This window comes from Chelonia mydas, chromosome 1, assembly GCF_015237465.2.
Source record: "Chelonia mydas isolate rCheMyd1 chromosome 1, rCheMyd1.pri.v2, whole genome shotgun sequence".
Classification (NCBI taxonomy): domain Eukaryota; kingdom Metazoa; phylum Chordata; order Testudines; family Cheloniidae; genus Chelonia; species Chelonia mydas.
Genome location: NC_057849.1, coordinates 106,852,591 through 106,874,837, shown reverse-complemented (window position 1 = coordinate 106,874,837; position 22,247 = coordinate 106,852,591). Strand labels below are relative to the sequence as shown.

The 22,247-nt window shown below is 42.2% G+C and overlaps 2 protein-coding genes across 22 annotated transcripts in view; one reads left to right on the top strand and one right to left on the bottom strand.

Annotated features, from left to right (window-relative positions):
* CARS2 (cysteinyl-tRNA synthetase 2, mitochondrial) overlaps positions 1–22,247 on the top strand; it is a 66,014-nt gene that overhangs the window by 36,220 nt on the left and 7,547 nt on the right. For 5 of the 7 annotated variants that reach the window (XM_037896877.2, XM_037896914.2, XM_037896925.2 and 2 more), the window contains 4 exons: positions 1,003–1,126; positions 3,504–3,602; positions 5,334–5,597; positions 6,882–7,099. In XM_037896877.2, coding sequence (XP_037752805.1) covers positions 1,003–1,126; positions 3,504–3,602; positions 5,334–5,597; positions 6,882–6,956 — 562 coding nt within the window. In that variant the 3' untranslated portion in view covers positions 6,957–7,099. Of the gene's footprint in view, positions 1–1,002; positions 1,127–3,503; positions 3,603–5,333; positions 5,598–6,881; positions 7,100–22,247 lie in introns of those variants that run through there. The other 2 variants (XM_037896898.2, XM_037896887.2) reach the window with 1 other exon arrangement.
* Positions 9,383–22,247, bottom strand: part of NAXD (NAD(P)HX dehydratase) — a 74,732-nt gene continuing 61,867 nt past the window's right edge. For 8 of the 15 annotated variants that reach the window (XM_043535519.1, XM_043535510.1, XM_043535515.1 and 5 more), the window contains 2 exons: positions 20,985–21,105; positions 9,383–9,790 (listed from right to left, as the gene is read on the bottom strand). In XM_043535519.1, coding sequence (XP_043391454.1) covers positions 9,640–9,790; positions 20,985–21,105 — 272 coding nt within the window. In that variant the 3' untranslated portion in view covers positions 9,383–9,639. Of the gene's footprint in view, positions 9,791–18,668; positions 18,726–19,615; positions 19,693–20,984; positions 21,106–22,247 lie in introns of all 15 variants that reach the window. The other 7 variants (XR_005225078.2, XR_006287401.1, XR_005225077.2 and 4 more) reach the window with 3 other exon arrangements.

The following is a 22,247-nucleotide window of genomic DNA, read 5'->3' as shown; positions in this document are numbered from 1 at the left end:
CAATGTAAAAGTGGCTGAGATTAAATAGGTGAGTGATGATGTTAATGACGGGCAGTGGTAGATACACAAGGGAGAAGGGTCCCTAGGGGGACCTCAGGAGCAACAGTCTAACATCTCATGAGCAATTGCCACCAGACGCAGAATGGCTACAAAGGGAGGAGCAAAACAGTTAGTAGGGAGCCAGAGATGCCAGCATAATGTTTGAGGCTCTCAAGAAGGCTGTGGTGCAATCATTCATGTCAAATGACGTACTGAGGTCAGTGGGAATAAACAGAGGGTTGATTAGCAGTGTAGGAGAGGGGGCCATTGACAGCCACACACTGTTTACAAGTTGCCATTTATCCCCTTTTACTAATAGATGCACTGGTAGCATTGATTCTTCCACTGGAGAAGAGAGGGCAAGAGCACCTCCCAAATTGACACCCCGAAGCTTCTCTGTCACAAAGGGCCTTTCCCTCTGAGCCAGGTATCGCACAGACGCAGTGTTTGAGTCCCTCTGGTGCCGAGAAAAGAGAGCTTGCTCCTGAACCTGCGACCTCTGATGCGGCACCAAAGCTCCTCGCTGACGCCAAGTCCGCTCTTTTGCAACGCTTTGGGACACCACATCTGCCTTGGCTCCTGCAGACAGACCCACAGTTAGCGTGAAAGATGGACTGCTAAAAAAACCAAGCAAGCAAACTTGTTAGTTTTAAATTATAAATGAGTTTCCCAAATGATAACTGCTGAATAGCCAAACATTGTTCATGTAGCCATTGACAACTGTGAATTGTGATGTCCTCTTTCCCGAGTGGATGTAACGGTTCAGTTTTGGATAGACACAGCTTTCCCCTTTTACACTGAAAAATTTCTGCTCTTCTGAGTGCTGTAGCATTGCCCATTATGGTTCAGCTAGGAAGAAAATGACAGTGTCATTTAGATGACTCCCTCTGGCTGATAGACGAATTCAGTACTCTGCTAGCAACTTGTCCATCTTAACTTACACGTTACCTTCTCTTTTTTCAGGCTAGCCAACACAAAAGCAAACGTAAAGGCTGCATTTGCAGATGACTTTGACACCTCCAGGGCTGTTGCTGCAATTATGGACCTCATTCACCATGGCAACAGACAGCTTAAGGCTGTCACTAAGGTAACCCATTAGGATACAGAGATCAGAAAATGACAGCTGTCTACAGTCCTACTGTTTAATTCAGACAGATTAGTTTATTGTTCACACAACAGACCGGCAGAAACAAAGCTCTACAAATTGTTGACCTTAAAGATACACATTTATCGAGACTGCATCTCTAGAATTCTGTACTATTGTTTTATGTTTCACTGTGTCCAAAGCACGTTTCTCTCCTGCTGCCTCGTATTCATAGGGAAGACTTTTGAAATCACCTGAGGGTGTTGTTATGTGCCAGAGGCTTTAATGCTTGTTGCACATACCTGCTTTCTAGCCCCGTAATACCGATAAAGAGTGGACTGGGGATTGATTGATTTTGTAAAGAAGTCATTGTTATGACCAGGACTTCCAAGTGCATGGGGTGGCAATGGCGGTTAACACAGCACCTGTTTTATTCAGCCTTCACCAGTTGCCTCTGCTACTTGCAAATCATAAATGCTGTCTCAAACTGCCCTCTAAGGGTCCAGCTACCCTTCAGATCATACACTGGCAATTTGAGGCCCCATTTAAAACCTGATGCTGAAGCAGAGGAGGCTTTGGGTGGCTGATTACAAGAGTTCAAGGATGGAAATAAAGCAAAAGCACAGCCCTAGGGACTCCTGGGTTCTGATCCTAATTTTGGCAATGATGTCATCTTTGGTCTTGGGTCAAATACTTAACCTCTCTGCTTCATTGTCCCTGACTGCTTAATTACCAGTCTCATGGTGTTCATGGTTTGTTTTTACTGGGGCTCAGAGGGGTGAGGATGAACGTAGTAATAACTCATTTTCAGATTTTTTTTTAAAAACCCCATCTCCTTTGAGTCCTGTAGCAGCACCAGTCCCGGAGATCTGGACTTAGTCGCCGTCTTACCCTTTCTTTAGAGAGCTCTTCTCCGAGCCACTGAGTCAGTCCAGTTGGTAGTTTAAGTCCTGGATAACCCAGCTGTTTAAATTCCAACAAAACAAGCCCCCCTCGTCCTTTGGATCATTTTGATTGTTTCTGAATTTCCTTTAATTATCAATCTTTCTGGTAAGGTCGTGCCCAGAACTGGATGCACTATTCCAGGGGCAGTTGCACGCGACTGCTCTGTGCATCTCTTTGAACATTACTATTTTCCATGTTTTGTTTCCTACGGAGTATCTGTGTGTTGGGATTTTTTCTCTAAAGGTACGTGGACGGTTGTTACCGCAGTGTGCAGAGCAGTACATACCCTGCATGTCCTCCTAGCCTGGATCTAAACAGCAGCATGGATGGTGAGGCAGAGGGTTAGGCAATTAGAGTGCCCTTACGTGCCAGAACCTTAGGAGATGTACCCTACACGGCTCCATGGATGCTGCTGGAGCCTTTCCCCACTGTCTGCACACCGCAATGGCAAGTGTGGACACCACCTGCCTTTCACTGCAGTGTCTAGCTACACATGTAATCTATAGTCCCTGTCCTCTACACACACAGCCAACCTATATGGGCTTGCATTTCCCTAAACGGAACTCATTTCTTTGTTTGCTTTTTTCCCATGTTCCTAATCGCTCTTGATCCATTTGTATCTTTTTTTTTCCTGACTGCTGGTTCTAGCTTCTTCCAGTTTAGTGTCCTTTGCAAATTTCAAGCTATTTATGGCTTATCCCAGTCATTAATGAAGATGTTAAATAAAACCTCACCAAATACCTCATTTTGATGCACCTCACTACACCCTACAACTTAATATTTTGCCGTTGCCCTTTGCTAGCCAGCCTTAGTCCCCATAAATCTTTTCTCCTGTTCTTGCCATGTTAATTTTGAATGTTGAGCTCATGTTGGATAAATAGAAAAGGAGAAAGTGTGCCTGCATCCGTGTTCACAAATGCTGCTCCTCGGGCGACCAGCACTGTCTTGCAGACAAATACTGTCAGGGTGTCTGAAAATGGCTTTCACAGTGCCTAACTCAGCATGACAAAAGGTGATGTTTGAAGCAGTTGATGTAATTAATTAACCTGAAAAACCTTCAGCTGTTAATTTTGTTTTCATTTTTCTTCATGCTCATAGGCCTTGTCTACCTGGGAAAGGGTGTGTGGTTTTTTTTAAATAACCTAGAGTGGGAATTTAAAATGCAATAGTTATGAGTCCCTGGCGTGGACACTCTTATTCCCATATAGGAGTGTCTATGATTTAACTTAAAAGCCTTCCCAAATGACATAAGTGAAACTGAAAAAAATTCCACTCTTCTACCAGAATAATTTTCCATATAGGTGGATTATACTAGCATAACTGGTAAAATTTTCCCATGTAGTCAAGGTCATAGACTTCAAACCATATATTGGCAGCTTGAGGCCTGCAATAAACCGTATGGGTAAGCCAGCTTTGTTTTTGTGATTTGTAACAGGAAGGTGGATCTCCTAGAAGCCCTGTTGTGTATGGAAGCATGCTTTCCTATATAGAGGACTTTTTTAACACTGTTGGAATATCTCTTGGAGACAGACAGGTATGAAACCGCTCTCAAGAGCTATCATGGGTGTCATTGTTTGTAATTATAACAACAATATAGTAGCACGAGAACATTTTACAAAAATATAAGCAAAATGTCGATGAAACTGGTGGTTCTGATTTTTGTAACTGATGCAGAAACACCGAGGGAAGGATCTGCACTGATACAGATGTAAATTATGTGGTTTAGAAGAGAAGGAAAATTAAACACAGATGAACAGTATAGAACAAAGCATGGGCTGAATTCTGCTCTGGAATATTCCTGCGCATCTTCTATTGCGGCATTGGTGCAGTGGAAATGAGTTTGGGGAGTGAAACAAGAATATGTTTGTGACTGAGGTACTTAAGTACTCGATAAGATCGAAATGGGGAGGAAAAGGAAACCAGTGAAACGCCAGAGCAAGAGTGCTATGCGGAGAGATGCTAAAAGCCAAAGGCAATAATCTAATATTATATATTTAAAAAATAAACAGGACAGGAGCTGTTCCAGGCTTGTTTTCCGTGGATCCTAAAATTTGCAGATGCTATTAAATTCTAAACAGGGAGCAGATTTCCTTTTGTGAGGTATCAGATCCATATTGTAATTTTTTATAGTGTGTACACACACGCAGCTATTCATTCACAAGTCTTTTAAAATCAGTAACTGTTCAGCCATAAATTGAGGTGGTTCCTTTGTATTACTGTGTTAGAGTGGCTTCTGAACAGCTGTGTATGCTAGGAGCTGGCTGTTAGTCTATGCATTTGTCGTGTTATTTTTTGGTGTCTTACTGTATTTGGGGGAATCGTGTAATTTTCATGTAGGACATTCATCTGCATTCTGTGGCCTTTGTACCTAGCTTGGTACATGCTTTTCTAGCCTTTTGATGCTGTATCGGGTTCTCTGGGGCTTCCAGGTGGTGCGGGGTAGGATTAGAAGACAGAGAACTCTGTGCCTGGTTTCTCTGGAAGAGAGTTTGTTGTAATTGAATGGAAATGATGCCTTGATAAAGGGATGACAGTTTGTTTGGGTCTACTACAAACATGCCAGATCCACTGCCTTTGGAAGTGGATTAAGCTAATTCGGGAATAAGAGCATCCACAGCTGGAGTTAATCAGGAATAGCTATTCTGGAATGACTTCCCTGTGTAGACAAGCCCGGAGTAGTTGTCTGAGTTTGCCACCTGCCTACCCATTGTTGGATGGTAAAGTTTCTGTAGGCATCTCAAGGTCAAGTCTTAAGGAGGGATTTGGAAATGGATAAGATGCTGGTGCAAAGGTGCCTCACAACAGTATATCTTATTCCCGTTCCTATACCAGAAGTCACATTAGCATAAGCACAGTTACACCATTATACCTGTGTCCAGTATAGCTAAAGCCGTACAACTTTGGGTATGCCTGCACTGCAATAAGTGTGATTGCAGCATGGACTAGCATTACTTGCTCCAGCTTTAATCTAGATTGCACAGTTCAAAATACCAGTGAAGACATGATGGCATGAACATGTAATATGAGTATGTACCCAGGGTCCTTGGCAGCTTGTGGAGGCTGCATCACTGCAACAACGCTACTGGTTTTAGCTGTTAGCTTGATAAAAGCTGGTGGAGGTTTGCCAACCTGTGCTGGAATCAGACTCCTGATTGCAATGTACACATGCCCTGTGTGTAGACAAGGCCTTACTTCAGAGTTGAATGAATACTGCTTAACTCATTTTCTGATGCAATGTTTTAACGCTGCTGCTCTTGATTTATAGGTTGTACCAGAAAACAAAAATTCAGCTATGCTTTCCAGTGTGATTGATGAGCTAGTGAGCTTCCGTGTCAAGGTGCGTAATTATGCTCTTGCTATGCCTGGAGCAACAGAAGCAGTGCAGGTGGAAGAAGGTACCATTCTAGCAAAGGAAACAAAACAGGAAGAGAGAGAAAGAAGACGGCAGTTACTGCTGGAGCGAGAACCCCTTCTGCAGGCTTGTGACAACCTGCGGCGAGACCTTGCTGCATTTGGAATCAACATAAAGGTTTTGAGAAAATATTGTCTTTGCTACTCCTTTAGTAATTCATAGAATCCTAGCACTGGAAGGGCCCTCGAGAGGTCATCTAGTCCAGTCCCCTGCACTCATGGCAGGACTAAGTATTATCTAGACCATTCCTGACAGGTGTTTGTTCCATCTGCTCTTAAAAATCTCCAATGATGGAGATGCCACAACCTCCCTAGGCAATTTATTCCAGTGCTTAACCGCCCTGATGGTGAGGAACTTGTTCCTAAACCTCCCTTGCTGCAATTTAAGCCCATTGCTTCTTAACCTCTGAGAATAGGACAACAACAATTTTTCTCCCTCCTCCTTGTAACAACCTTCTATGTACTTGAAAACTGTTATGTCCCCCTTGTCTCCTTTAATCTGCTCATGTAACAAACTCTAATTTTCTGTTTTATGATATATATTTAATTCTGCATTCTACTTTAAATATCCCTCATGACTACCAGTCAAATTGGTAGATCTGAAAACTCCATTACTGGCCTGGCCTGTTAAGAACTTCACTTGTTAAACTAAAAGTGCCTCTGAAGAGTTCATTTCCCAAAACTGCAACTGAATGGCTAGGTAATAGTAGTAGGCAGAAGTGGACTATCATACTTTTTCAAAAATATTCAACCTCATGTCATTCTTTTGAAGTTTAAAGAGCTCAAAATGTACTAGGCAGTTTATTCTCTTAGTGGCCATAAAGGAGGCATATTTTGTTTTGATTCTGCAAAAGTTTTAAACATGAAAACTAACTCTGATAACTTGTGATTACTTCAGTGTGAGAAGGCACACACTAAATATTTTTTTAAAAATAGGCATTACAGTATGTTAATCACCTCATCCAGTATACAGCTATCACAGAATGTGGTCTCAGCAATATTTTAGAACTGAAATTGCAATATTTTTCTCATGTCAGTGCCATATTATTTAAACTAAACGGAGGAGTGTCCACTCCTCCTCCCTCCCCCCCGTAACGCAGCCATCATTTTGAAAAATTCTTCACCTCTTAACCCAATGTAATTTACGATCTTTTCTGTGAATAGATGGGACCACCTTTTTTTTTTTTAAACTTGATCAATAGTGACACTAGATTATTAGAAAGCCATATTTCCAAGTACCTACTTTTTTTTAAAATGTAATCAGCATTTTTGCCTTTTGAGCTTAATACAGAATGTTTCAGGTTCTTTTAGGCTGCTTCTAGGGATTTAAATAATTTAACCAGGTACAAAGTACTGTGTGTAATCAAAAACTTACTGGGTTTGACCCACTTTATTCTTACAGGACCGGGGTACTACTTCCACATGGGAAGTGGTAGATCAGAGAAGAGCAGAGCAAAGAACGGAAAATGACAGCTGATATAGCACAGGGCCATGACTGGACTGATCATGTGGCAGTGAATGCTTTAGGAACCACTGTGAATTAATTTTTTTCCAATCAAACTTTCAAAAAAGAACTCTGCAGAAACTTGTGTATCTATTAATAAATAGTGTTAACTTAAATACCTCTCTGCTTGCCACAACTTGCTTTTTCCCTTTGAGAAGGCATTGATCTTTTCCTGCATGTATTGTGAAATAAGCTGGTAGTAACACAGGTGGTTTTGTTCAAGTAATGCAGCAACTGTAAAAAGGGGATCTATAATCTAAGTAATTAGCCTATGAGCCGGGTTTGGCATGTTGTAAATGGGTTCTACACATGATACTGTTCATATAAAAATTGCTATCGACTGTCAGTAATAAAAGAGAATGGGTACAGAGGATAAACCATCTTCAGCTAAAAGTCTCTTCAGCTTCTGCAGGTGCTATGTGACTAAGCCACTGCAAATGAAGTACACAACAGTTTTGCTTTATTTGCTATATTTTTATTTCCTATGGAAAGAAACTTGCTACATTTCCAGAATCTTTTAAAATTAACTTGTAACAATTTGTATACAATGGTGAATAACAAAGTTACTTCTGTGTATAGTTAAAACAAAGGCAAATTGAAATTTATACTGACCTCTGATATCAAGCAATTTCATTTTGGGAAAAAAAAAAAAAACCAAACCCAAAAGGTCTTATTTGATTTGGCTTTACCTACAAATGTAATTTAGAAATAATACTTCTTACATACCAAATACAAAAACCTCATTTTAAAATCAATTCAACAACTGTTTTAAAACTGTTTAACTTTTTTGATTTTAGGAATTAGAGTTCAAAAGTAATTCCAAGGGGAGAAAATGACAATAGCTTCTGTTCCCCAGGGAAGTAGACGGTTTACAAACCAGTGCTTTGGTAAAACACTGCAAAGTCTTTTCTTAGGAGTAAACAACTGCTCTAATTTTAAAAGTCTTAGAACCCCAACAGAATAAAATGAGCAAACATAAAAACCTATTTTAAAAATAGGTTACCAGTTTAGAAAGAAAAACAAAAACGCATTGGGGTGAGGTAGTAGTCACAGTGCATCCAAAAATATGAATTATAAGGGCCAGAGCTACTCAGAACAGCCTTTCTGATTGAATGTGTTCACTGAAGGAAGTTATTACAAGATGTGAAAGTGCAATCTGACTAATATATAGGGTACTAAACTCTATTCTAGAAATAAGCTACTGGAAAAATGGTTTAAATGAATATGTAGCATCTAATAATTAATAGTTTGCAAAATTAGTCCCTATGCTGTAATGAATATGCACACTGAGTTAGACTGTAGGTTTAAACCATAGGGCAGTAAGTTGGTACTTACTGAAACGTACTTCTGACTTCCCCCCACAAATTAGTTTTACCTCACTATTAAGCTGTACATCCAGAAGTTTAAGAACCCCGTACTGCACAAATCTCTCTGAACTTCTGATTTATTCCTGCCTGCCATCTACTCAGCCAGCCAGCCAGCAAGAGACATGCACGGAAGTGCTGACCTGTCCTCCTTGACACTAAAGTGCTGCCTCTGTTAAATGATGATCCACCAAAAGCCTTTAAAAAAACTCCTTGCTATGGCCCAGGCCTGACCGCCCCAGGCCCAGTACAGTCTCCTGGTGGACTAACTGTATTTGACTGCCTGCATGGCCCTAATGTCGTATAATTAAATGCAGCTTTCTGGCTCCTCAGTTATTATTTATGCAGGCAATAAATAGCCACATACGCATACATACAGCAATGTGCTCAGAGCTCTACTCCAGCAGTTTGAGTTGGCATAAAAGCACCCAACCGTCTACCCCCACTGACATTTTTGACCATTTAAATATCACTAGTTCCTCACCACACCTAGTACCTTTTCTTCAAATGATTACATTTCACACACACACGGTGCTCCATGTTAAATTTCAGTCTAGAGCAGCAGATGGAATATAAAGTAAGTTATTTCAGCTAACCATAATTCCTACCTTTCATGCCAACACTTCTAGAGTAAATCCTTATTTTAAGGGGGCTCCCCCCTCCTCTACGTTTTAAAATGAGAGCCTCATTTTTTCTGAAAAACAAAGAGCAAGAATTTCAAATCAGCTATTGCTGCCTGTGTCTAGGAATGGGCAAAGGCAACCAATTACATTCAAAATGGAAAACAACTCAAGCTTTTCCTTTCCAAAGAGGCATCTGTAAAAAGGGGAAAATATGAATGTGGAGAAATACGAAGTGCAGTAGCTACTTCTAGATACAAAGTCTAATAACAAAATCATGACAACCTTGGTGCAAGCCAAGAAATTCAGTTCAGCTGGTGGAAGAATTTTACTTTCTTCTTAAGTATCAAGTGCATTTTTGCAGTTCACACACACTTTAGTTATTGCTCAATAACTATGAAAAAGAACAGAGGAATACTTTCACTTTAGTTTTATTATATTATATAACAGATCTGCAACTACAGCATATTTCAGCCAAAACATTTTTTGTATTCCAAACTCTTAAAAAACTATCTACATTAATCATTTTTTCTATTTAAAAAAAAAATCTACCTAGCATACCAATGCTGCTACAGCACTTGAAAGGGTGCATTACTTATGTATATTCTACTGTAAATGTAATTACTGTTGTAGTCAATGTTCTTCGTTTCCTTCCACTCTGGTGCTTTGGCTTCAGGTTTCAAAAAGTTTGTTAAAAGCTGTTCCAACTTCTGAAATCATATCAGATGTAGTCATTGAACGTCCACATTTTTGAAAGGCTTGGTTGTTACATTGCCTTGTAAGAGAACAAGCTCCAAATGCAGCCACTAGAAAAGGATTTTGACTAAAGGAAAAAGGAAAAAACTTATGTTAATTTCCTTTAAACACTCTTACACAGGAGAACCTTGCACAATCCCAGAAGGTAGTGGCTTATGGAGGGTTGCAGTAAAAATTAAATTAATCTGGAATACACTGCTGTCTTGTTACTGAATTTAGTGTTAACATAATTTATATGCATGAAAGAATTAGTAAGAGAAGTCAGAGATTCTTCAGTGCTTCCATTTACCTTCTTGACGCTTACATTTTCTACAGTTATAAGAGTTTCTCAGTGTTAGAGTGAAGCACATTTATCCTTATTTACCACCTTATGCTAGTTCTTACATTTCCATATTACGGACCCTTGTCAGGCTAGAAATCCCATTGTAAATGTTTCTCCCCTCAAATCCCCCCCTTCCCCAGTGATATAGTACTCAATTATATGAAAAGTAATATTAGGACAGAAGGACAAGATAAAAACAAGCTTGTTTTAGTGTAATGGGTGAGTGCTTAAGTCCATTCCTATCTTGTATCTGTGTACTGCGTTTCTTTTTCCTGGGGGGGGAGGGAGGGCTTTATATTTGTTACTACCAATTCTCCCCTTCTTCTTCAAGTGCTTGCTCATGTCCATTCCAAAGTAGGTGAGTGCTCACCCCGAGCAGAGCCGCCAGAAAGTTTTACCCTCAGTGGCATCTGTCAGGTTAATTCTGATACCCCTTGGAGTCATGTGCTCATAGCACTGGTATTAAGGGGCCTGCCACCCCCTCAATTCCTTCTTTCCACCCAGGACCGTCATTAGAACTTCAGTTCATCCTTGCATTCCCTGCAAGTACCTCTCTCAGTGGACTTCGTTCTATCGCCTGCACATAGTTATTTGTAGTGGTTACGTTTCAGTTAGTTTGTTAGTAAGTTAGTTAGATTAGTGGACCATGCTTAGTGCAGTTAGCCCTTCCACGGCATTGGGACATGCCTCAGTGCCTGGGGTTTAAGCTGTGTGTGTCATGCCATAAGCTGATGCTGGTTAGTGACCCCCACTGCAGCTGCCTCAAGTCGGTGGGGGAGGCCCACATGCAGGAGCACTGCAGGATCTGTAAAGGGTTCAGGCCCTGCACTAAGAAAGACAGGGATACCAGGCTTAAGCTCTTCCTCATGGAGGTGGTACTTCATCCTTCCTCAGAGCCAAGCCAGGCCAACTTGGCACCAAGTACTTTGGCCTCAGTAAGAAGCATACCAGCTTCTCTTAGACAGATGCAATGCTGTTCTGCTTCTCTGGTGCCAAGGAAGGATGTTCCTTGGACTTCTTGGTATTCCCAGCCCCGACAGTCATCCCTGGTGCCAAAGACGACCACTCCTGCAAGAGACTCTTGACACCGCTCTCCCTATCTGGTACCAAGAAAGCAGCAGAAGAAAACTGACCAGGGGTGATCCCCAACACAGAGACACTGGCAGAATATGACCTGTGCTGGGCCACTTGGAAATACCTGCTCTTCGCTTGGTGCTATTGACTCCGGCCCCGGGAAGGGCTCCATTGCGTCTGGCACGTTTGGACTCTCCAACAAGAGAGCGCCCTTGGACAACTACCTTGGTGTTACCATCCAGGCCTGAGGCAGCAAGAGAGAAGCCATCACTCCCAATTCTGCTGTCCCCCGCCATTTGGGAGTGGTCAGTGGTGGCACAAGAGGCAAGAGCTCCCACGGCACCAAGACCCCAGGTGCCGTAAAAAGGGAGAGGGGCCACAATGGCATAGCACCAGTCTCCTCCCTCCCAGCGCTTCTCAACCAGCACCAGTGAGCACCTAAACCAGTTCGGTTTCAGAGTAGCAGCCATGTTAGCCTGTATTCGCAAAAAGAAAAGGAGTAAACTCGATATAATTAACTTAGGCTTGAATAAAGACTGTGTAATGACCCATTCACTCCCAAAGTAAAACTATTTCCCCATGTTTATTCCCCTCCCCCCACTGTTCTTCAGACGTTCTTGTCAACTGCTGGAAATGGCCCACCTTGAAAATCACTACAAAAGGTCCCCCCACACACACCCCTCGCTCTCCTGCTGGTAATAGCTCACCTTAAGTGATCACTCTCATTACAGTGTGTATGGTAACACCCATTGTGTCATGTTCTCTATGTATAGAAATCTCCCCACTGTATTTTCCACTGAATGCATCCGATGAAGTGAGCTGTAGCTCACAAAAGCTTATGCTCAAATAAATTGGTTAGTCTCTAAGGTACCACAAGTACTCCTTTGCTTTAAACTAGTTTGGTTAGCCTAAACTAGCCAGGGAGCAGAGAGAGCCATAAGCATGGGTTGGCCAGCTGAGCTGCCCCTAGAACATTATAGGGGCTGAGGCCCAGCGACATGAGCCATTAAACCTGAGTCCTTTTCCCTGGCCCTGGGGAAGGTAGGGAAGAGAGATGTTCTGAGCTGGGCCACCTGAAGGACACCCCAGGAGGCAAGACTCAGGAAGATGAGGCACTAAAACTACAAGCTCCTCCTTTCCCTGGCACATACAGAGAAAAGGAGGTTTTGAGTGGACTGCCTAGAGCAATGGTTTTCAATTTGTGGACCCCTAAAAAATTTCAAATAGAAGTGCAGACCCCTTTGGTGCAACTAATTTTCAGCAAATGAACTGGTCTGTTTCTCTCTAGACTCGTCAAATTTCAGCATTTATAAAGTGTCTGATTATTCTGCTGCTAGTTCTGTAGCAAGTCTTTGTTCACTGATACAATGAAAGCATAACTACAGACTACACTGACCTCTGTGTGCATACTGGATAGCATCCACAGAACACTAATATAAGAACTAATTTCACACCTGAACGTCAGCAAGAAATGAAAGTTATTTTTGAAACTACCGTTTTTTTTAAAAAAAAGTGGAGCCAAACAAACAAGTTACGGCTGACAAAATGTAAGACCGAAATTGAGAAGTAAAACGGAAATCTGAAGAGCAAACAGTCAAAGATGCAGAAACAAAAAAGTCATTCTTTAAATAATATCACAAGCAGAAAGTCTGTGAGACAACTAGTAGGTTTGCTGGACTAGAGGAAGTAAAGGGAACAATTAAGATAAGGACATTGCAGAGAAATTAAATTGATGCAAAGAAGTCACTAAGGATGATACTGGGGAGATACCTAATCAAGATCTACTCTTTTCAGTGAGTGATGATGATTGAGATATTGGAACAAATGGATTAAAAAGTAACCAGTCAGAAGGATTAGCCAAGAAGAGGTTACTTACCTTACAGTAACATGAGTTCTATGAGATGTTTTGACTCTATGGATACTCCACTATAGGATGTGCATGCACCCATGTGCTCTCGACCAGAGAATACCCAATAGTGTCCACAGGCCTGCACCTGTGCAGAGCAGTGCCTCATGCCTCCTTACAAGGGCATTTAAGGAGGTATGGACCCACCGCCATTCGTTTCCTTTTTGACTGCAAAGCTGGAAGACTCCACAGCAGATGGGAAAAAGGGCGGGAAGTGGAGCATCCATAGGGACAAAACATCCTGAAGAACTCAAGTTAGTGTGAGGTAAGTAACTGCTCCTCCTCCTTTCAGTGTATGTCCCTGTGTATGCTCCACGGTAGGGGACTCTCAAGCAGTATCTAATTGAAGAAGGGAGTGCTGAGGAGCCAAGTCCAGGACTGCTTGGAAGACTGCCAAAGGTAGTATCATCCCTGGAAGCAGGTGAGTTGGCATAATGCTTTGCAAAGGTATGAATGGTCTAGCAGTAGAGCTACAGATTTCTGCTGTGGAAATTTCTTTCAGAAGAGCTAGAGATGTGTAGTGGGCCTCGTGGAATGTGTTGTCGCTCTCTGAGGGGGCTGCATACCTGCAGATTCATAAGAGTTTAAGATGCAGCCTGAAACTCATTTAGATAGAAATGACTTATCTCCAAACAAAGGTTATAATTTGAAGAGAGGATGAAGAGACAACCTCAGAGATCTGAAAGGTCTTAGTCCTATCAAGGTAGAAGGCACAGACCCTTCTGACATCCAGTATGTGAAAGCTGGTCTCCTCTCTGGAGGCATGTGGTTTGGGTAGAAGACTGGTAGGCAAATCTCTTGGCTAATGGGATATTCTGAAGAAATCTTCAGGAGGAAATGAGGATGGGGACACAGTGTGACTTTGTCTCCATATAAGATGGCATATAGTGGGTCAGCCATAAGAATGCCGAGTTCTCCCATTCGTTTGGTTGATATGACAGCTATGAGGAATGATGTCTTAAGGGGGAGGGAGAGGAGAGAGCAAGTAGCCACTGGTTCAAAAGGAGGCTTCCTCAGGGCATTAAGAACCAGGCTGAGGTCCCACTGAAGGGCCGGAGGAAAAAGGTTGTGAAGACCCTGGAGGAATCTGGCTGAGGTAGGATGGGCAAAGACTGAAGCCATGGATGGGTGAGTAGAAGGCTGTAATGCTGGCCAAAGGCACTTTAATTGAGCTTACTGATAGCCTTTGCGTCTTTAAGTGTAACAGACAATCCGTGATCGCAGAAAGCAGGACTCTGAGGCTTGAGAAGATGGAAGAGAGCACCAGGAATAGAAATATTTCCACTTTTGAAGGTAAGTTCTTTTGGGCAATAGAGGTCTCTTACTGGATAGGAGGACTGTTTGAACTGCAGTAGATCAGGTTAGTTCCATGCTTGATAACAGGAGCCAAGTTGTCTGATGCAGGGAGGAGGGGCTGGGATGGAAGTGGGTCCCTAAATTCTGTAACAGGAGATCCTTCCTGAAGGAGTCAGAGAGGAGTTGCAACTGGGAGGTGAAGTAGGTTTGAGTATCACACTTGTCTTGGCCAGGCCAGTGCTATGAGGATGAGCCTCACTCTTTGCTGACACAGTTTGAATAAAGTCTTGAGGATCAGAGGTAGAGAGGGGTTAAGCGTACAGCAAAGTAAGGTGCCATGGTGTTATCAGAACCTCTCCCAATGAATTGCAGCCTTAAGCCCCTCTTGGAGAAGAAAAGGTGACATTTTGCATTGTCCAAAGTGGCAAAGACACTGCTGAGACATCCAAAGTCTGGAAGATGCTGCGGAAGACAATGTCTTTGAGTTCCCATTCATGGTCCTGCCAGAAGCGTCTGCAATTGCAGCATGGAAGCCTGGTAGAGAGAGACTGCTGAAATTTCTATCTGATGTGAGATGCACTAACTCCACAACCTTAGCGCCTCTGCGTAGAAAGACTGGGATCTTGCTCCACCCTGTCAATTGATGTAATACATCGCTGCCCTGCTGCTCAGAATTACCCTGATGGAATAGCCTTGTGTAAGAGAGCAGGCAAGCATACCATACTGCTCTTAACTCCAGGATGTTGATATGGGGCGTAGCCCTGGATGTAGTTCGCCCTGCATGGTAACCCCTTGAAGATGGCTTGCCTGTTCCAATAGAGAAGTATCTGTTGTCAGAATCTGTGTTGGTGGAAGCTGAGAGAAGGGAGTTCCCATGGAAACCTTCCAAGGGTTCTTCCTGAGTCAGGGAGTCTAGAATCTTCTGCGATAATGTGATGCATTTGCAAAGGCTGTGTCTGCTTGGAGTACACACTGATCTTAACCATGTTTGAAAACATGCGAGATGCAGACTTGCATGAGGTTCTACAAATGTGGAGGCTGACGTGTTCCAAGAGTTGCAGGCAAGTCCTTACAGATGTTTGTGGACTGCACCGTACCATCAAGATTAGACTGGATAGTGTGGAAAACCTGTATTTGGATAGGTAGGCTCTGGCTGATAGGGAGTCCAGGGTAGTGCCTTTATAATGATTTTTTTTTTTTTTGGTGGGGGTGGGGGGGTTGGATTGCAGTTAGAATAGATTTCTTGTAACTGATGAAAAGGCCCAGAGGTTGGAATAGGTGGTGCTTTGGAGGTTGCCTACTGAAGCTGTAGGTCTGACTGGCCTCTGATCAGCCAGTTGTCCAAGTATAGGAATACTGCCATGCTCCAGTGACAAAGGCAAGCTGCTATGGCTAAGAGGATCTTTGTAAAGACCCTCAAGGCCATGGAGAACTCGAAGGGGAGGGCTCAATATTGGTAGTGATCTTATCCTGTTACAAAGTGTAGAAAACACTTGTGGGAATGGTGGATGGCTAACAAAGCAGACATCTTGTAGGTCAAGGGCAACAAACCAATCTTCCAGATCTAGGAATGGAATAATGGTGGCTAGAGTCACCATTCCAAAATGCTGTGCAAGGATGTAGTTGTTCAAATTCCTGAAGTTAAGGATTGGTCTCCACATTCTGTGCCTCTTGAGGACTAAGAAATAGCTGGAATAGAACCCTCTTCTGACAAACTCGAGTGGTACCAGTTCTATCGCCCCCAATAATAAAGAGACTGTACCTCCTGTTGTAGGAGCTCCTCATGAGAAAAGGAGAGGGGGTAGAGTGGAAGTGTATGGTGTAACCCACTTTGATGACCTACAAAATCTATTTGCTGAGGTGATATGTTCCCAGGCAAGTAGAAATTGGGGCAGGCAGTTTCAAAAGCTAGGCTGGATGGAACGATTGCACCACATAGAATGTGGTGGAGGAGGCTGCTCGATGCCCTCAACCGAGGTATCAAAACTGCCTCTTAGAGGGAGGTGCAGACTGGATAGTTGTAGAAGCAGGTGGACTTCTCTTTTGGGGTTTAGGCCTTCTCCTGAAGGGCTCCACGGTTTGGAGAAGGCATGATGGTATTGAAACAGCCTGGATTGCTGAATGGTTTGAGATCTGCTAAAACGTATTTATGTTGCAGGGACAAATTCCCGGAGACCAGAGTATTGCCCTGGAGTCCTCAGGGTGTGGAAAGAGGCATCCAGGTGCTCAGTGAAAAGCTTGTGCCCTGCACAGGGAAGGCCGTCTATGGTATTCTGCTCCTTTCTCATGAGGCGAGAAGACTGAAACCAAGATGTTCTTCTCACAATCACAGTCATGGTCATGGATTTAGAGGCCGTGTCATCAGCATCTAGAGCAGCCTGCAGACAACTAACTGGCCTTCAGAAATGAGGGACAGAATTTGGTCTCTCTGGTCTTGTGGCAAGTGTTCAGTAAAGTGTGTGAATTTTGAGTAGTTGTTGAAATCCTATTTCCATCATCAAGGCCTGATAGTTGGCAATTTGAAATAGAAGAGCCGATGATGAGTAGTACTTCCTGCCTCGTAAGTCCAGTGTTTGGACTCCTTATCCAGAGGAGAAGGTCTAAGTCAAGTCTGACTGTTCCCTTTGCTGGCTATGTCCACCCTGAGGGAAAGGATGGGAAAAAGGTGCTCCATTTCCTTAGGTGAAATATAATATTTTTTTATCTGTCCACTTACAGGTGGGTAGAACTGTGGCAGGTGTTTGCCACAGAGTGCGAGCGGGAGTTAATAGTGCCTCATTAATTGGAAAAGTAATCTTTCCCTGGGGATTGATGTTAAAATACTCAAAGAGTGCTGGGACTCCTGGCCTTCTTCCATGGGGATCAGTAGGGAATTTGCCAGGCACTTCATGAGGTCCTAGAAGGCCCTGAAGTCATCAACATATGATGATGGCAGTGGCATAGTTGCCTCCTCTGGAGAATGAGGACCAGCTGGTTGAGGAAGAGAGACCTCTTCAGTCTGTGATTCTTGCTTCTTCTGTGTACCATCTAATACTGACAAAGTGTGTGGTATTGGAGATTGGTTCATCAGTACCAGAGGGTGATACGGTATTGCTGGGAGTTGAAGTTTCTTTTTGGATGACATCCTGAAGAACTGTTCTTCAAAGCGGCTCTGATTCCAGCAGGCACAGTGTGGAGGGGGAGTTTGGGGGGCAGTGTCACCAAACAGTCATAGTCCCAAGACCTAGGAGGTTTGGTCAGTTCTGGGAGACCCTCTTCATTAAATGGGCTCATAGGAGCATGACGGTATGGTATAGAAGTGGAGTCCTGTACCAAAAATCTCACAGTTCATAGTATCATCCCCAGAACTAAGTGGGGGGCAGGCCTCACGTGTTGTTGCCAGTACCAAAAGACTGGAGGCTCAAGTGAAAATTGGCTTACAGGCGCCAGGGCTGTATTGGGGAGGGGACTGTGGTAGACCTCTTTGAAATGAGGGACTCCAGTTCATCCGGAACTACGAGGTGCTGTGTGGACAGGAATCTGGAACGCAATGGAGGGCTATGACAGTCAATGGCCAAAGCCGGGGTCAGTACCGGAGTGGATATCAGGAAGTAGCTGGTGAATGAAGAGTTCCCCGGATCTTCTCGGACCTCGGAGTTATGGTAAGATGATGGTACCTGAGCATGTGGGGTAGGTCTGTGTGTGTTGCGATGCCGAGGTGTCAGATGGTACCAATGAAGATGGCGGCCTGAGAGTAGAGGGCTTGTCCATGTGGAATTTTTTATGCAGTACTGGTGCCTCAGTGGCATCCTTTGAGGGATGCGAGGTCTCCTGATAAGTCTTTTGGGGTGACCCACCCCCCTTCTTTGTTTCCCTGCTTGGGGAAAATATGCTTCTTTTTCCGGAAGGTCTTGGTGTCGAGGGCTGCTGACAAGGCTCCAGCAGACACTGGAGTGGCCTGAGATGTTGAGGCTGATGTACTGGCGCCGGGGAGGGAAAAGACACATCTGGAGCTAGGAGAAGTTCAGCATAGTCTCCCTGTCTTTCTTGGACCTGACTTTGAACTCCAAGTAGACCATTGTCAGGAAAGAGTTAAAATTTAGCTAACAGCTAAGACAAAAACCGCAGAACAAGCAGGAATGTTTCAATAAGCATTCAGTAGCAAGGACATGGACAACTGTAAACAACTGATAAGCTTATATGGTCAATGCCCGCCCAGTAACTCAGCTCTTAGAAAAATGCTAACCCTCCCTTCAGAGCCCACCAGATATCTGTAAGCACTAATCCCTACTCCCCCACCCCGCCTCTTTCCCCCACAAGGTAGCCATAGATGCTTGATGCAATAAGATGACCTCTATACATACGTACTGTTTTTAGTTTTATCTTTGTTCGGGGCTCTCTGTTGACTTGTAACAATGTCTGTCTCTGTATGTACAGATAAATGCAAATGAATTGATAAGAGAATGTATATAACTGGCCACTATGACACCATATCTTTGAAGCTGCTTGCCAGTCTTCCCAGTACCATGAATAAACCCCCTTCGGTATTGTCTGTGCTTCCCTGATTCTTGGGGAAAAGAATCTTTTTGCCTAACACCATGCACTTTGAAGGAATGTGGGATTCATCCAAGCACCTCAGGCAACTGGAGTGTCAGTTGCTATAGGGAAAAGACCTTTGGCAGGTCTGATAGGGTTTAAACCTGGGATTTTAGGCATAACCAAGAGGATCTAGACACTAACTTCAACTTCTAAGGGGTCAAACTTACTCCCTCCGCCCCCCCACCCGCAGAGCACAACCAATAAAATAATGAAATAAAACCAATGAAATATGAAATGAAAGATTTCACAGGGAAAAGGGAGGAAGCTGAAAAGAGCAGACACCAAATCGCTCTGTCTTGAACAGCAGGCAGTTAAGAAGGAGCTGAGTAGTGGCGGGCACACGCCTCCTCATATGGCCTCGTAGGGAGACATGAGGCACTGCTCTTCACTGGTGTGGACCCTTGGACACTATTTTGTATTCTCCGGTCAAGAGTGCGCAGACGGGCACGCACGCACCCTACAGAGGAGCACCCATAGAGACATACACTCAAAGAACTAAGAGTTCTCAAGAAACTTAGAGTAAAATGGCTGAGCTGCTTCTAAAAATATGTAATCATTAATATCAGCTACTATACTGGAAGGCTATGAGCAACTAATATTCTAACTATTAAAAAAGAAAAAGGCACTAATGGTGATGGTAGGATTTACAGACCCATGATCCTTACTTCAGGAGAATAAGTAGAAATGATTATTAAAATTAGAATAAAAAAACCCACCTAGATGAAAATGATAATGGGAACAAATAACTGGTCATCACTGTGGATAGTTCACTGAAAAACATCGTCCATGCACACTGGTGGTCAAAAATAGCAAATAATATTAAGATGTATAAAGAATGTAATAGAAAAATAACTGATAATTTTATAATACTCAGAGTCAATGGTATGCCCTAACCCGAAATACTGTGTTCAGTCCTGGTCATCTTATCTCAAAACAGATATAGTGAAAACAGAAGGGGTTTAAAGGGGGGGGGGGGTGATGAAAATGTCTCTAAGCATACAGAAACTGCACAAGGAGAAATTAAAAAGACAGACTCTTTAGGCAAGACATCATAAAAAGTATATAAAATAACATTTAGTATAGAGCAAGTAAATGGGATGATCCTATTTACTCTCTCTCAATATAAAAACTAGGGAACATGCAATTAAATTTAAAAAGGCAATGTATTTAAAACCTACAAAAGGAAATTCTTTTTTAACATGGTGCACAACCTGTGGAACTGACTGGCACAATACACCATTGAGGCCAAAAGTAGAGCAGGTTTCAGAAAAGGATTACATAGTTATATGGCTAATGAGACCATCTCCCGTTCCTAAGGTCATGGAAAGAGAGGGAAAGTTATTCCATAATTGTGCAGGATTTTTTGTGATTTCCTTTGCAGCAGCGCTACTGGCTACAGACAGGATATAGAACTATATGGACCACTAGTCTGATCTGATAGGAATTATTATATATTCTTAAAACAGCTGGCAATGACCTTTTATTTTAAAATGTTTCATTGTGAACCCAAATTACTTCTGAGATTTTGACATAGCCAAATTAAATGTTTTTAAGTACCTGTAATTGGCTTAGTTGATTCTGCAGTTAGTCCGTTAGTATTTTACAATTTATGCATTTGTAATTTAAATGACAAATTACATTTGTAGAATAACCTGACTGAACCAACACAATTCATCAATACACCACAGAGAGGGATAATAAAATTATATATATTTGTATATTGTTGAGATTTCACTGCTGTACAGCAACTGCCATTTATTTAATATTACATCCGATATATATTCTGTTTATGAAATTCATTTTAAAAACATATGTTCTGGTAAATAAATATTCTTGGAAGTCCATTCAGGTTTGCATTGCTTTTCTGCCTTGTGATCTTGAGCCATTCTCAGAGTCAAGAGACAGTTTGGCTTCATCAAAACCAGAACTATTACAATGGCTATTGTCTACTCTACAACACAACGTTTGTCAGGGTGATCTATCCCAGTGCCCCAAATTCAGACTGTGTTTCTTAATAGCATCTCTACAGGAGTTGCTGTGAGGAACACGGGCTAATATGAGCTAAAAGAACTAATGAAATCATACCCATTCGTTTTTTCTGGTCCAGCAAGAAATGCCCAGTGTGCCAAGACTCCAAGCGAACCTGAAAGAAGGTCCCCTTGTCCGCCACATCTTCGGCTGCTTCCTTCATGACTGCATACAAGTACTACAAAGAAACGAAAAACAAAAGGTCACATATACTTAACCTCTGTTTACGTGACATACTACCAGGGCTGTGAGGGCTGAGGAAACACAAGAAATGCAAGGTATGCTAGAAAATTTCTTCTCTGAGGAGAGACATTGTCAGGTTAGAATTTACTTTAAAGAAGACTTCATCTCCCACTTTTTTAAAAAAAAAAAAAACATCTTTCAATGATTAAAAGCAAAATCATGTAAAAATAAAACTTATCAAGTATGCAGTTTACTTTTTCCATTTCTCTCAGAATGGAAAATAGACTCTGCATCTAGCCAATTTCACATGTAGGTTTTCATGCACTATTAAATTTTATTACCATAATGACCAGAAGCCCCAATAGGACTGGGTCTCCACTATATGAACCATTGTACAAGCACAAAGCACACCATAATCTCTGACCTGAAGAGTTTACAAATCTGAGAAGTGAGTTACAAGGACAGAGCAGGGGAAAGAAATATAATTAGAAACCAACCAACCAACTTGTAGTGTTTGGGTTGTAAATACTGCTTGGATTTTTTTTTTTTTTTTTTTTTTTAATAAAACCTACATTGTGGGCAAAATTTGATCCAAGTATCCCTTTCAAAGGTCATAAATAATTATCAAAACACTCAAACATCTTATGGTATCTGCATTAACTGTCCCAATAAAAGGAGGTAGGCAATTTTTTAAAAATTAACAGAAGATTAGGGCACAGAAGATTTCTGGGTCTCTTAACACACTGTAAATTCTCAGGAGAAAGATGCTTTTGAAAATTTTACCCACAGTCCTAAAAGTCATTTAGGAGCCAAAGTCCCATTGAACATTAATGAAACTCAAGCACTTTGGAAAATGAGACTAAGGTTCTTCTGAAATTTTTTACTTTGTGTGCATCATATAGCGGACACCATATAAATTACATTAATACCCACTCAGTCTACAGAGACAATGCTTAACATGAAATGATTGAGAGAACAATTTTTTTGTAACAGAACCCCTGTAACAAGTTTAATATCGGAATCTAGCATCCATCACGCACTTCCCACAAAAGGTTGTCTGCAAAACTAATTATATTTCATAAGAATGAGGAGAAATTATTTCAAAGCGCTGTTAATGTTCTGTTAATGTAGGTATAG